Raw genomic sequence first — 14,917 nt, 5'->3', positions numbered from 1 at the left:
ATTTTTGGATGTTTCATTTTTATTCATATTACTAAAGGCTCATCTTCGGCTCTGTGCCTTTAATACTTTAAATACTTAGCTATCTGACCTAGTAGCAGCTTGGAGGCTAACCAGATCCCAAGATTATGAACCTAAATGCCCTTAAATCAGTTAAATTCAATTTTTAAACTACAGAAGTTGTCAAAGTGGGGGAGGTAGGGGGTGGAAGTTTGTGTTAAAACAAAAAACCAAACACAAGCTTCTGCCCCCTCATGTCTCTGTTGGGTGGATAAGATCTTCCCAGGATAGAACTACCTATGATGATGGGTAGTATTTGATCCTCTCTGGCCTTAACCAAAGGGGCTGATATCTTCTTGCCTTCTGATTACTTCCCACAACCCTCCAGTTTACATCATGAAGCTGTAATAGAAGCCAGCTAACCTCAACCTGCATAACTTTAGTGTTCATAAGACATAAGGGGGCAAATGAGTCATTAAAATCAGCCTATGATCTTACTTTTTTTGTACTCATAACACACTTCTGTTATATAAATACCTTTAATAGGACTCGGGAGAAATGGTGCATTTGTGATCACACATCAGCACTGAAAATGCTTCTGCATTTATTCATAAACCCCAGCTCTAATGAAACCAAATGGTTAGTTTTTCTGTTCTTTGTCTGTAGAGTAGCAGTGGACTCCTGTGGGAAAGATATTAACTTTTAGTTACAGAGCTGCTGAAGCTTAGTAGCTAAGGTATAACATCAAGTCATTGACTTCCTGCTTCAGGAGGTTCAGGTTTGACTATGTTCTGGTCATATTGGTTAGCTCTGTTGTTCAGCCTATTGCACTTCTCCTTTGGGTACCATACAGTATCTTGAAGATGCTGCAGTAGTCTTGGCATTTTCTCATCGAAAGGGTGGGAGAAGACAAGGTGATTATTCTGTTTGCTTCACTGAACCTAAAATCAATAGGTAATTCAAACCAGTTCTTAAGCTCAAGAACCTGCAGAGTTTCCTCAAGATAAGACAACTTACTTTAGATTCAGACAATTCAGTAAAGGGATTTTCTTGAAATTATATATTTATACTGAATTTCCCTCTGTGTGTGTGTGTGTGTGTGTGTGTGTGTGTGTGTGTGTGTATTCCTATACACCTTTCTCTCAGTGCATTTCTACAGTTCTCCATTATGGGGATGAGAACCCATAATGGTGAACAGTGGCTTGAGATTTCACAAATCTGTCATCTGAAGCTCTCAAAAAGATAACACCATTTTACGACACCCATGTGAGGTAAATAAGAATGTATTCGAAATGTCCAGAGTGTTTTAGGGTACAGTGGCAGCTGGGATTAGAACAAAGGAGTTCTGACTCCTGCTCCCCAACTTGATCTATAAGACCAAATTTCTTCCTAAACCAGAACAAATGCATATGGAATAGTTTTGCATTTTAGAAAAAAAATCAATAATATTTCTTAGGCATAGGTAATTCTGGATTTCTGTAGCCTCAAATTGCAGTGGTCTGTGCTAGCTCTATGGTATCCATTGCAAATGTTCCAAGGTTCTTGAGCTGCTTAAACTATCTGTTGGCAGTTGTAAAGTGTGTTGCCTTTAAGAGGGCACCAGCACCTACCAGGGCAATTCTTTTTTTTTCCAGATGATGTGATAACCCATTGTCTCTTTAAAACTGGCAATTTACAGATTCAGATTATGGGTAATCCATAAGGGCAGTATTTTACTGATTGCCAGAACATCAAGTTTGTTTTAAAGATGCAAGGCAGCATTATAGATTTCTGTGGCATTAATTGCTGTCCAAGGTCTATGTTCAATCTTCTGCCAATACTGTCCATATGGGTGTCTAAGAAGACATGAATTTAAGTGAGACCCCTAACCAAGCCTCACTTGGGCTGATATGCATGAGTAACTTAGTGGCAGCTCAGTACTCACTATTGCAGGCTAGGGTTCTTTGCACTAGGTCCTGATTACTTTTAACCTTTCACTTATATACACACAATAGTCTGCATCTACACTGGGCAGAATCAAGACCTCTGTGATTGCAAAGTCATAGCACAACTTCATACTAAAGTATTTACAGATTAAAATCCTTGTAAACTCCTTTTTATTTGGAAGTTACTTCTCACCCACATGTAAAGGCTAGAGTTTGCATAATGTTTTGCTGTGTGTTCAAAACAGCATCTGTCAGTGACTTTGAACATGTGCTAACTGCAGCAATATGTTAAATAGACAGAGATGAGAGATTTTTCCTTGCACCACTTTAAATAGTGGGCGTCTTAAATGAAGTTTGACAAACTTGAGATACTGTCCAGGTCAGCAGACTCAACTTTTTAGGTTAATACACAATTTTCTGTCACTTTCCATCTGGTTTCAATTTTATTTTAAACAAAATTTTAGTTAATTTTAAGATGGCTACAAAACTTATTAATGAGAGAACTGCAGTGATAAGGGCTGCACTCCTACCACCGCCAGTTCCATTACTGAACTGAGTGTGAGCAGGTGAATGCAAAGCCAAGGGCATGACTGACAAGGTTTCTTGTAAACTTCCCTCTATTTCCTGCTCACAAAAATGAACTAGGCAGACGAGTCAGGAAAATTCCTCAAGTTCTGTGTTGATGCCCATGATCATTCCTGTGGATGAGGTGGTACTCTGTACATGAGATGCCCAAAATTAAGTGTTAGCTCCATCAAGTGATTTGCTATGGTCATGTTTCATGGAAATCTTTATAAAATCACCATCAATTTAGAACTAGTTTTGCTTGCATACATTTCACAGATGAATTCCTGATCACCCTTTTTGCTAGCAGAGCCAGGCTTTGGGCTCCATAAAGGACAATTGCATTTTTAAAGTTGGTTTCTAATTTTTCCCTTGCAGAAAGCCCTGGAAATGGATTGCTAAAATTGAAAAAATTACATAGCTGGGCTCCATTCTTCAGTAAAAGGTTGATGGGGGGAAGATGTGGAAATTTAAATATCTCCCTAACACACACTTACTTCTGAGTTAATTTTTCAGAAAAATCGTGTCCCTAACTCTTCACTCTACCATGAGTTGTTCCCTCCTCATAAAAAGGCTGATAACAGTGGCCAAAACTTTGTTATATTTAGGACGACGGGTGGCAAAAAAATGTGTGCCCCCCCCGCGCCCCGCTAATACTGACACTGCTTGTTAAAACTTCTATGCCTCTGAGGGAGTCTACACTGCAGTAAAATATCCATGGCTGGCCCTGATCAGCTGACTTGGGCTCAGGCTGCGGGGCAATAAAATTGCAGTGTAGACACTTGCACTGAAGCCTGGACTCTGGGACCCTCCCCCATCACAGGGTCCTAGTGCCCAGGCTCCAGCCCAAGCCCAAATGTCTGCACTGCAGTTTTATAGCCCCATAGTCTGAGCCTTGTGAGCCCGAGTCAGCTGACATGGGCCAGTGACAGGGGGGTTTATTGCAATGTACACATACCTGGAATGCGCAGAACACTTGCTAATGGTCTGGAGGATGTTTATTTCTCCTCATTTCCAGCTAATGTATTTTTAGGATTCTTGTAAAGAAATTTACATGGGTAAGTAGTTGCTGTAAAGGGGTTCGGAAATCTTGAATAGGAGAGGTGTACTTGAGACCGTCTTGGAATGAAGTTTAATAACCTCTGCTTATAACTAATCTTCTGTCAGTTTCCTCCACATATTTTTAGTATCCTTGATAGTGAAATGATTTTTCAGACACTATCTTAAAATGCAACCTTTTATTGTCCATGCAACTGAGACAAAGATCCCATGACACTTCTCATAAAAACATTTGCCTCAGTGTCATTGGGTGGAAAGTTTTCCTTCTCCTGCATAAACTCCAACCCCAAAGGTGAATGCATTTCAACAATGCTGTTAATATATTAATAGTACAGTACTTTAGGATCCTATGGGATGGAAGGCACTATAGAAATGTAAAATGTTGAATCCATAGCAACTGACTATGGTGTGTCTATAGATTGACTTTAGTGGGTATGTCTACATTGAAATGTAAGCCCAAGAGTTAGTGGAATTCAAGTTAGCAGACTCTGGGTGCGTTAACCTAGGAGGCTTGCGTGTCTCCACTCATTTGTAAACCCCAGGTTAGGAATTATTGAACTGTGGGTCCCAACCTGGGCCTCCAGTGTCTACATTGCATTATGTGTGCCCAAGTCTAGCCACCATATCCCAGACTTTCAGTACCCTCCCAGAATGTGGCCACTCTAGCCCTTTGTTCATGTTGCAGTGTGGGAAAAAATTTTGTCCAGAGGACAAGGAAAGTTGGTATGTGTGAAAGTGTGGGATACTTGTGCCCTGGGAGTCTGCCAAGATTTCAGTGGGGCTGCATTTACACTGCAAAGCAATAGAGTTTGAACCCAAAGTTGTGGTTTGACTCAGGCTCAGGCCCTCCACCTCCGTGAGGCCTCAGGATCCTGGATTCGTACGTAGACAGAAGGGGCTTTAGGCTTGAGCCTGAGTTTGAATCCTGGGTTTGAACTGAAGTGTTGGCTTGTTCAGTGAAGTCAACAGCAAATAAATGTACATGAAACAAAGATTCTGTTTTCATGTTACTGTCTTTCATAATGAAGTCAAAATTGAGAATATATAAGACAGAAGCAGCATTGTTTGAGTGAGATTAGAAGTTTTCCATGATTTGTTAGTGTTTAGATTACTAGAATATGAATATTGGCTTCATATCTGGGTTTGTCTACACTGGCAATTTACGGCACTGCAACTTTCTTACTATGGGGTGTGAAAAAACACCCCCCTGAGCGCAGCAAGTTTCAGCGCTGTAAAGCGCCAGCGTAGACAGTGCCCCAGCACTGGGAGCTACGCCCCTCATGGAGGTGGGTTTTTTTTAGAGCGCTGGGAGAGCTGTCTCCCAGTGCTCTGCCTCGACCACACAAGCCATGTTAAAGCGCTGCCACAGCAGTGCTTTAGCATTGCTTCTGTAGACTAGCCCTCGGAAAACAACGCGGAAGTACTGCATTCAAAAATTAGGTTTAAACAATTAACGGATTCTCTGTTCATTTTAAATGCTGCCAATGGGGGGGAGATTTCACAGATCTGAAGAATGTGAAAACAACTTGTGGAACAGTTTGCTATGGTGAATCCCCGTGTAATGAGTCTTTGAATAGACAGAGAAAGCAAAACACAAACCCTTTCAAAAGGCAGATAAGATTTGTCAAAAACATGCACTGCTTAATGTACTAAGATGGTTATTAATGCGATTTCTCCTGCACTCCTATTCGTGCTTCCCCCAAGCTATTGAAGCTCTTTGACACAGTGCCTTCAATGAGGTTGCAGGTTGCTGCTCGTGTTGGTTACTGCTGCCATCTACTGTCCTAACACAGCAATTGCTGAGTTAGGAGTGGTGTTAATTTTGTCCATTTCAGTGTATTTCACTCTCTAGGGCTCCCTTCTGCTACAAATTGTGTGTGTGTGTGCTGTTTGTTTTTTCTTCACAGAAATTACAAGACTGAGCAGAACCATGGTGATGGCCTATGAACAACTTGTAGTCTGGAGAGCTTGTTGCAGATGTTTGGGGTGGGGAGGGAAGTAGGCCTCTCCTAAAGGCAGTGGGGAAACTGGCACGTTTAGTCTTTCAAAAACTGTAAACAGATTTCATGTAGGATGTTGCCAGGGATTGGGATATGTCCCTTGGCTTTTCATTTAATTCACATGAGTTACACAATTGTACCTCTGCACGCTTGGTACAGTTCTGTCCAGGAGAAGGGTCTTTGGGATGAGGAGGATTAAAATGCAAGTTAAAAATAATTGGGAATATTCTTTTAACAACATTTTAAAAAGTAAAGAATAATGGTATCTTCTACAATTAGTTGTGAGTTTTGCCTAAGTGTTTGTACTGCATTCCTTATAGAGGGTGCTGGGTTACCAGCTGTTCCTTGTCTTCATGCACTCTAATGGACTAGTTCAAGGGCTGCTTCTCTCCTCCCTGTATTTAAAAATAGAAATTGAGTGAGAATTACAATGATTAGCTTATATTTAAACATTAAGTTTGCTTACCTGCTTCTAATCCCAATAAATTAACCTTAAACTGCATTAAAACACCAGAGAGTGATTGATTGTAACTTGGGAATGGAAGGCTCAACATGTGAAGGTGGATGAGCTCTACAAACTAAGAGCGTTATGTGAAGAGAGGGCATTTGACTATGATTTAGTGGCAGTAGATTGAGTGCTTGCCTCAGTCTCTGGTTCACATGGTCCAACACAAACTGTCTTGCGCATAGCATGTTGAGGCTAACTTGTTTTAGATGCAAAATGGTCTAACTATGCAAGCTGCAAATTTAAAAAGGGGAAAGCTATATATTGGGAATAGCCACCTCACTTACAGGAATGTTTCCTGTGTTGTACTATAAAGCTTAGGAGAAATCCGGTAAGACATGTGGAAGATGACAATTACCATTTATATGGTCAAAAAGAATTCCAAAAATTATATTTAAGTGTCTTATGTGTTCACCCTCGTACTGTCCACTAGTATATGTGAATGTGTGTACAATGTCGTAAATGTGACATGCCACAAGGGCATAAAGGACACACAGTTATAAAACATCTGAATGTGGCATTGTTAACTTTGAAATGAGACTGCTTATTGCAAGTCATCAAAGCTTCAGAATTGGAATGACAATCAGCAGAAACAAGTAAAACTTGTTGATTTTTGTTTCAGTCAACAATGTGGGAATTTCATACAATTACCCTGAATATTTTCTTGATGTTCCAGACCTGGATAATGTAAGTGTGGCTATGTTTAACTTAACTCTTCTGCAGTTTTCTTACCTTAATAGTAAACTTGTATTAGATTTCTGTGCAGAATGGAATGCTTGTTAAATGGGGTAGCCTGGATGTAGTTATAAGAAATACAACTTCAAGGCTAACAGGCTTACGCACAAAAGATTGGGAAATTCAAAGAGATGATAGAAGCTTAGCCTTTTTTAGATACTTGCATATTTTTTGTTCTTCCAGAACAAAAAAATTGCACTTATCCATTTGCAATTACATGTAAAAAATGTAACTGAGCTACAGTTGCTATGGGATCCATATCTGAATTTCATGGCTATTGGGTATAATCTCAACTGAATGTTACTCTTTTTTGCACTCTTTTACTTGGTTTTTAAAAAAGTGAGTGAAGGCAGTAAAAGTGAGTGATCCAGGTGAAAAAATACAGAATATTTGCAGATGTTACACTTGTGTGGACATGAGTTTTTATAAGAGCTTTAAATACTGTTTTTCAAATTGCCAGGGTTCATACTTCAGTGAGTACTAAATTTGAACTTGGTAAACAAAACTGAAATGCAAAATTTCATGCTTCAAAATTTGTCCATTCTGTGTTCCATTCTCCTAGTCTGATAACTCAAACAAGTTAATGGACATATTCATTCTTTTGGGTTCACGGTTAAATAAGCTTGAAAATCTTCAGTTCGTTGAAAGTGTTGTATCTTCATCTAATGACTAAAAAACTTGTCAGTAAGTGAATTAAAAGACTAAGCAATATATAGGCAAATGATAGCCATTTAAAAGTCTGTAATATATTAAAAGCAATCGTGATTTAATGTTGTTCAGTGGTCAGCGTGTCCAGGAAGCCAGAACTTACACAACTGGCAAGTGTACAAGTATGTGATAGTACACCGCTACCTCGATATAACGCCACCTGATATAACACGAATTTGGATATAACGCGGTAAAGCAGTGCTCCGGGGGGGGGACTGCGCACTCCGGTGGATCAAAGCAAGTTCAAATATAACACAGTTTCACCTATAACGCTGTAAGATTTTTTGGCTCCCAAGGACAGCGTTATATCGAGGTAGAGGTGTATAAGGAAGTGTGTCACAACCGTGATATATATATATATATGGTTCACATTAATAGAATTCATAAACAGGGAAAAATAATCCAGTTGTTTCTTTAACACGGGAAGCAATTGCAGATTTTCTTAACCATAATTTTTCCTACCCTATTACTGCCTCTCTGCATCCTCTTCTATTGAAGCAGGTGTGAATAGGTATTGACCACAGGAAAGTAGTCTTCAGAGCACATAATCTGAAATGAGGATAAATGTTAGTTCACAATCCAGAATGCCAAATTATCCCACTTACCTTTTTAATTTAAATCAGGTGCTCACTCTACATTACATAGGTAATTAAGCAGACTTACTGTATACAACTAAATATACTGCCTGCATGTTTGTGGTGAGATCTCTTTCAATATCTAAGTGACTGACAGCCAAGACCCTGGTCAATCTGGGTGTACACCTGATTCTGACAGAGATAAGGGGTAGGGAGGTTGCTAGATTTCCTGCTTGAGACAGAGTTTTTGCTGTAGTGCATGTGGCTTTTTTTAAATTATGACACTTAGAGCCCTGGACAGTGTGTTAATATTTATCAAAATAATTTTTTCTATAAATCTGCTTTTTTTCCTGCAGACAATCAATAAAATGATAAACATTAACATCATGTCTGTTTGCAAGGTAAGTGCCCTCTTACTTATATTTGCACTTAAAACTCTTAACTATTCTAAAACAATAAACAACGTTGATTCACCTGCTACCAGTAAATTGCTTTCACTTCCTTTGAGCTATGCAGTTTCTCTCCTCCTTTTAATCTCTCAAGAATTGCTACGTTTAGTTTGTGCTCTCCTACCTGCTCACCAGACTGTCTTCCAATTATGTTGCATAGAAGACAACTTAATATAAATGATACACAAATGTCGCTATAAAAGAGTAAGATGTGTACTTAAAACACAGCCTCATGATCTTTCACATTCATAATCCTGTCTTTCTCATGTCCTTTCACTTATCTCTCATCCCTTGCTGTCCTAGACTGTAATCTTCTCTGGACAGAGAAGTCCTTCATTTTTTTTTATAAGGTTCCATGTGCACTTACGGCACAACAGTTAAATATTGTATTCACTGTGTGAAATAAACAAGTAGGAAACTACTTGCTGTTATGGATTATTGTACAAGGAGTCTGTTAACTTTTGGAATGCCATTTTTGAAATTATTTCTCTCCCCTTCAATAGTATCTTGAAATTTTTTGATAGTTCTGTTACTTTTTTTTAAATTTGGAGGAAATCAATCTGATTTCAGCCTTAAGTGCAAGAGCATAAATGTTTTCTTGTTTGTTAAAACCAAGTCTGTGGTGTGGGACAGTGAGTAAGGGAAGAGGATGTGACTTTTTTCTTTACCCAGGGTATGCTAAATATATCAGACTTTTAATAGGAGATGGAGATACCACCAGCTTCTCTATTGCTTAGGAAATACATGTTGGTAAGTTGAGGAAGCATGGTGGAAGAAATATGTTGCTACTCACCACTAAGATCCAATTTTGCTTTTATGCATATAGGATGGAGGAAAACTTGCAGCTCTTCTGACAGCTAAGGGTTAACTTTGTCTCCTGTTGAAACCAAAACATCGGGTGAATTTAGTTTGAGTTGTGGCTGCATGGATAGGATTTACCCATTTAAATGAGAGTTTTGGTTCTTTTAACACATTGAAATTCATCTAGCATGCTGCCAAGGGGTTTAGTCTGAAGTTGTCTGATTTCTATCCAAAAAGATACGGAAGCTAGAAAAGAACAAAACAATACTTCTGTAAGAATTCCCTTCTCTACAACGCTTCAGTGTGCTACTTGTTCCAAAGCTAGAAGTTGCTTAATTTACCATAGTTGTAGTTACTCCAGCAACTGCCTTTTCCCCCTAGCCTGACTGGTATTGTACCTGCAGTTTTGCACATCTTTGTCCCCAGCACGCACCACCATTCTTCTGTCAGATGGGCTGGATCATGGCCCACAGTGACTTGTTGCTCTCCTGCAAGATTTCTATTTGTGAGAAGCCAGATTCTGATCGACAGCTTTATTTAGGAAAGATTTTCAACAAAGGTCACTCAGCTGAGCTAATATACAGAATTAATGCCTACAACACATGCATGTAAAACTTTGTGTAAAGTATCCAGGGACCTCTCAGCTAGAGCTAAAATATAGCAGGGGTAAGGGACAGGGGGACTTCAGTTTCTCCTGATGTGTGACATCCTCGCTATACCAGAAGAGGGAGCCCGCTATTCAGCGATTGAAGACTTGGGGACTGCTCTAGTTTGTTCAACAGTTCAGATTTTCCTATATTTTAGCAGCCGTTCTCTGCAGTTGCTGTAATTAATATTTTTCTCTTTCCCTAAAGCCCTGCCTCTGACCTGGTGCAAGACATCAGATAAATCATTTTACCTTTTTAAACTTCACTTTCCTGGCCTATAAAATGAGGATGACACTTATCCCTCCTTTTGTAAAGTGCCTTGAGATGTATAGATAAGTGCTATGTAAGAGGTAAATTCTATTACTATGAATAGTAAAGACTAGTTCTTGGCTTCCCTCGACATACCCTATGTCTGTATTAAGAAGAGAATGGTATAAAGCTCACACTAAAGTAGTCTTTACATTTTCCCTTGCATTAATGTGTGTGGGGTACCAGTTAGCTTTAACTTGATGGGTCTTAGGGCCGTCAGCTGGAAATAATACTTAGCACTTCAGTAGTTCTTTCCATCATTATAACATCAATTTATATAAAGGAGTGTTCAGGGAGTTAATTATACCCATTTTAGCAATGAGACTGAGTTGGGCTGGTCAATGCCACAAAAGGAGTCAGTTCAGATCTAGGATGAGAAATTAGCTGTTCCTCTCTTCCAGTCCAACTCTGCGTCTCCATGCATATACAATCTTAAAAATCAATGGTGGAAAGAAAACAGATAATATTCCCTCTGGGGCAAGGATGATATCTTGCTTTGTTTGGAAAGCACGTAGCTCACTTAAAATTTTACTGTAATATTTAAAAATATATACCCGGTAGGTATCAGTGTGTCAAGCTGGGAGGAAGGTGTCTGTTGGCATTAAGAGTACACTCGTAACACCTTAGTGAAGAGCAGAAAGAGAGCAGATTATATTAGAAATTCTGAATAAAAGTTAGGACAGGAAAATGATATAAAACAGAATTAGAGGGAATAGACACATAGGCAGACAATAATCCAAAATACAGATGGGATGTCAGATCTTGCCATTCTCCTGAGCTAATAGATACTAGAAGGGTCAGATGCTGATGGGAGGAGTTAACATTTTCAGCAGGTCTAGAAACCAGAGTGAGAAACCTGTGGAACAAGAATGACATCCCCATCATGTTGTAAATTCATGTTTAAAATAGCCCAGGGCAGCCAAAGACTGCATGCTTTTGTGTGTGTGTGTGTGTGTGTGTGTAAGTAAAATATTATGTTACAGAGAAGAGGCAATGGTCCTTCTTTGGCTCTGGTGGGACCACATTTAGGAAATTGCGTTTGGTTGGGTGCACCATGTTACCAGAAAGATGCTGATAAATTGAATGTAATCCAGAGGAGAGCAACAAAAAGATCAGATGCCAGAGCAATTAACGTACGAAGAAAGTTCAAGAGCTACATATGTAATATTTTGGCTAGGATTATTAATGTATGACATAATTTATTACTGATATTTGTAAGTAAACAAATATTTAAAGTTGTAAACACCAAAAAGGGGGAGAGTAAATACATTGCAGGAGATAGCCATTTTTAATAGAATTTTTCTATTGGAACTTTAAACACAGGAAACAGACCAGGAGAGAAGGGTAACAATAGCAGAGAGATGTTTTCTGTCAGTGTTGAAGCAAACATTTAAGACCTTCTTCCAGCTTCAGATATATTCTGTCCAAAATTAGGAGACTCTGTAGTTCCATGACTTCTGATAGCTCTGAGGGGTATTGACAAATATGAGTCCTACTGATTTTTTTGAGAGTTGAACAGTGTATCTCATCAATTGAGCAATCTCGTTACATCTGATCACATCGGATCAAAACATCTTTCTCAGTTCAGTCTGGGATCTTTCCACTTTCAGCTCGCCCTCAAAAAGCTTGAGTTCTTGAATGGGGAAACTTTTGTCCTGCTAGATCCTAGAAACAAGTTCTGCTCAAAAGACAAATAAATTGGATGGAAGAAGCTTGAAACATGATGTGTTTCAGTCATAGTGTCTGCCTTCATATGCACTGTCTCTGTGTCACAGACCTTCCCTTATACTTGAATTGGTGACAGTTTTGTCCAACCTGGAGTAGGAGAATTATCAAAGGATTTTTTCATATAAAACTCCACATTTAAAAGGCTTTCATTTTAGACACATTTCACTGAATTGCTTGTAAAAGTTAATTCTTGTGAAGCATAGATATAATTTCCATTCCATTTTAAAGGGAATTGTCCACATGTTGAAGGGGCATAGACACTGTCCCAGTGTTTTTCAACCTTTTTGATACCCAGGACTGGCTTGCTGCCTTCCTAAACTGTGTCAGGGAGATCTTAGGGACTGGCGCTGGTCCATGGATGAGTTTACATACTACAGTCTGTGGTATGGATTGTGTATGGACAGTAACAGTTTGGGAATGTGTAAGGGAGGTGTAATTTGATTCATAAAAATCTACAGAATCATAATTTCAGTGGTGTGCCCCTGGGTGGCATGGCAAAGGGGACTCACTCCCCCCACCTCCTATCCCTCCCCTATACCCTAGCTTCCAGTTCCAAGTCCTCCAGTTGGTGGAAATTTTGATAATACAGTGTTGTCAGAAAGGGTCAAGTTGGTTATCATTCAAAACCTTTTCTTTTATGAACACAAGGTACCAAACATGACAACTCTTGAACAATCACACCTCTACCTCGATATAACACTGTCCTCAGGAGCCAAAAGATCTTACCATGTTATAGGTGAAACCGCGTTATATCGAACTTGCTTTGATCCACCAGAGTGCGCAGCCCCACCCTTCCGGAGCACTGCTTTACTGCGTTATATCCAAATTCGTGTTATATCGGGTCACGTTATATATCTACATACACCTCTACCCCGATATAAGAAAATTTTTAAAAATCAGCTTTGTTTAATTATACTTTAACACAGGCATATCAAACATGCAGGCCTCATAAGGTTAGATTGTGACTCTTGACAGACTACTGTTATCAGTTAATGCTCAGAAGAAGATTAATTTTCTTAATTTTTTTTTTACTGTTACAGATTATTATAAATGGAAGGAATGCTTCAAGTTATTTGCCATAATCGGCAAAAAGGAAGCAGTTCAGTGGTACCGATAATCAGCTTTGTTTATTATGTCCAAAGAGTTGTCATGAGGAATGGTTAAGACATTAACATCCAGCATTAAATTACTAGAATCCATAACATACATTATGTAATGTAATTACATGTTGTCTTTGAAAAGCATACTGATACGTTTGAAGACATTTCCCAGAAAACGCAGGACTTGCAAGACCAGTTCCACACGCCCAGTGTGCATTCCACTCTCAGTGACATCTTGCACACAATGGAGAGCTGCAATAAGGAAAGCTGGACATGCACAAGTCCATGGGGCCAGATGCAATGAATTGGAGGGAGTTGGCTGATGTGATTGCAGAGCCACTGGCCATTATCTTTGAAAACTCGTGGCGATCAGGGGAGGTCCCAGACGATTGGAAAAAGGCAAATATAGTGCCCGTATTTAAAGAAGGAAAATCGGGGGAACTACAGACCGGTCAGCCTCACCTCAGTCCCTGGAAAAATCATGGAGTGGGTCCTCAAGGAATCCATTTTGAAGCACTTGGAGGAGAGGAAGATGATCAGGAACAGTCAACATGGATTCACCAAGGGCAAGTTATGCCTGACCAATCTTGATTGCCTTCTATGATGAGATAACTGGCTCTGTGGATATGGGAAAAGCGGTGGCATGATATACCTTGACTTTAGCAAAGCTTTTGATACGGTCTCCCACAGTATTCTTGCCAGCAAGTTAAAGAAGTATAGATTGGATGAATGATAAGGTGGGTAGAAAGCTGGCTAGCTTGTCGGGCTCAATGGGTAGGGATCAATGGCTTGATGTCTAGTTGGCAGCCGGTATCAAGCGGAGTGTCCCAAGGGTCGGTCCTGGGGCTGGTTTTGTTCAACATTGTCATTAATGATCTGGATGATGGGATGGTTTGTACCCTCAGTAAGTTCGCGGATGACACTAAGCTGGCAGGAGAGGTAGATATGCTGGAGGGTAGGATCCAGACTGACCTAGACAAATTGAAGGATTGGGCCAAAAGAAGTCTGAGGTTCAACAAGGACACGTGCAGAGTCCTGCACTTAAGACGGAAGAATCCCATGCACTGCTACAGGCTGGAGACCAACTGGATAAGCGGCAGTTCTGCAGAAAAGGACCTGGGGATTGCAGTGGACAAGAAGCTGGATATGAGTTAACAGTGTGCCCTTGTTGCCAAGAAGGCAAATGGCATATTGGGCTGCATTAGTATCCTTCAATTTGCATTAGTAGAGGCTTTGCCAGCAGATCAAGGGAAGTGATTATTCTCTTCTATTTGGCATGCTGTGGTCACATCTGGAGTATTGCATCTAGTTTGGGGCTCCCACTACATAAAGGATGTGGACAAATTGGAGGGATCTAGCAGAGGGCAATGAAAATGATTAAGGGTCTGGGGAACATGATTTATGAGGCGAGGCTGAGGGAACTCAGCTTATTTAATCTGCAGAAGAGAAGCATGAGGGAGAATTTGATAGCAGCCTTCAACTACCTGAAGGGGGGTTTCCAAGAGGTTCCAAAGAGAATGGAGCTAGGCTGTTCAGTGGTGGCAGATGACAGAACAAGAAGCAATGGTCTCAAGTTGAAGTGGGGGATGTCTAGGTTGGATATTAGGAAAAACTGTTTCACTAGGAGGGTGGTGAAGCCCTGGAATGGATTACTTAGGGAGGTAGTGGAATCTCCATCCATAGAGGTTAAGGCCCGGCTCAACAAAGCCCTGGCTGGGATGATTTAGTTGGGTTTGGTCCTGCTTTGAGCAGAGGGTTGGACTAGATGACCTCCTGAGGTATCTTCCAACCCTAATCTTCTATGCTTCTATGAAT

At 40.0% G+C, this 14,917-nt stretch overlaps 1 protein-coding gene across 4 annotated transcripts in view; it reads left to right on the top strand.

Moving 5' to 3' along the window:
* The window catches only part of HSD17B12 (hydroxysteroid 17-beta dehydrogenase 12), a 148,345-nt gene that overhangs the window by 92,727 nt on the left and 40,701 nt on the right, over positions 1–14,917 (top strand). For all 4 annotated transcript variants that reach the window (XM_039536810.1, XM_039536809.1, XM_039536808.1 and 1 more), the window contains 2 exons: positions 6,673–6,737; positions 8,425–8,469. In XM_039536810.1, the coding sequence (XP_039392744.1) occupies positions 6,673–6,737; positions 8,425–8,469 (110 nt within the window). The remainder of the gene's footprint in view (positions 1–6,672; positions 6,738–8,424; positions 8,470–14,917) is intronic.

The sequence above is a fragment of the Mauremys reevesii genome, linkage group 4 (genome assembly GCF_016161935.1).
Source record: "Mauremys reevesii isolate NIE-2019 linkage group 4, ASM1616193v1, whole genome shotgun sequence".
NCBI classification, from domain to species: domain Eukaryota; kingdom Metazoa; phylum Chordata; order Testudines; family Geoemydidae; genus Mauremys; species Mauremys reevesii.
This window is presented reverse-complemented; position numbering and strand designations above follow the sequence as displayed.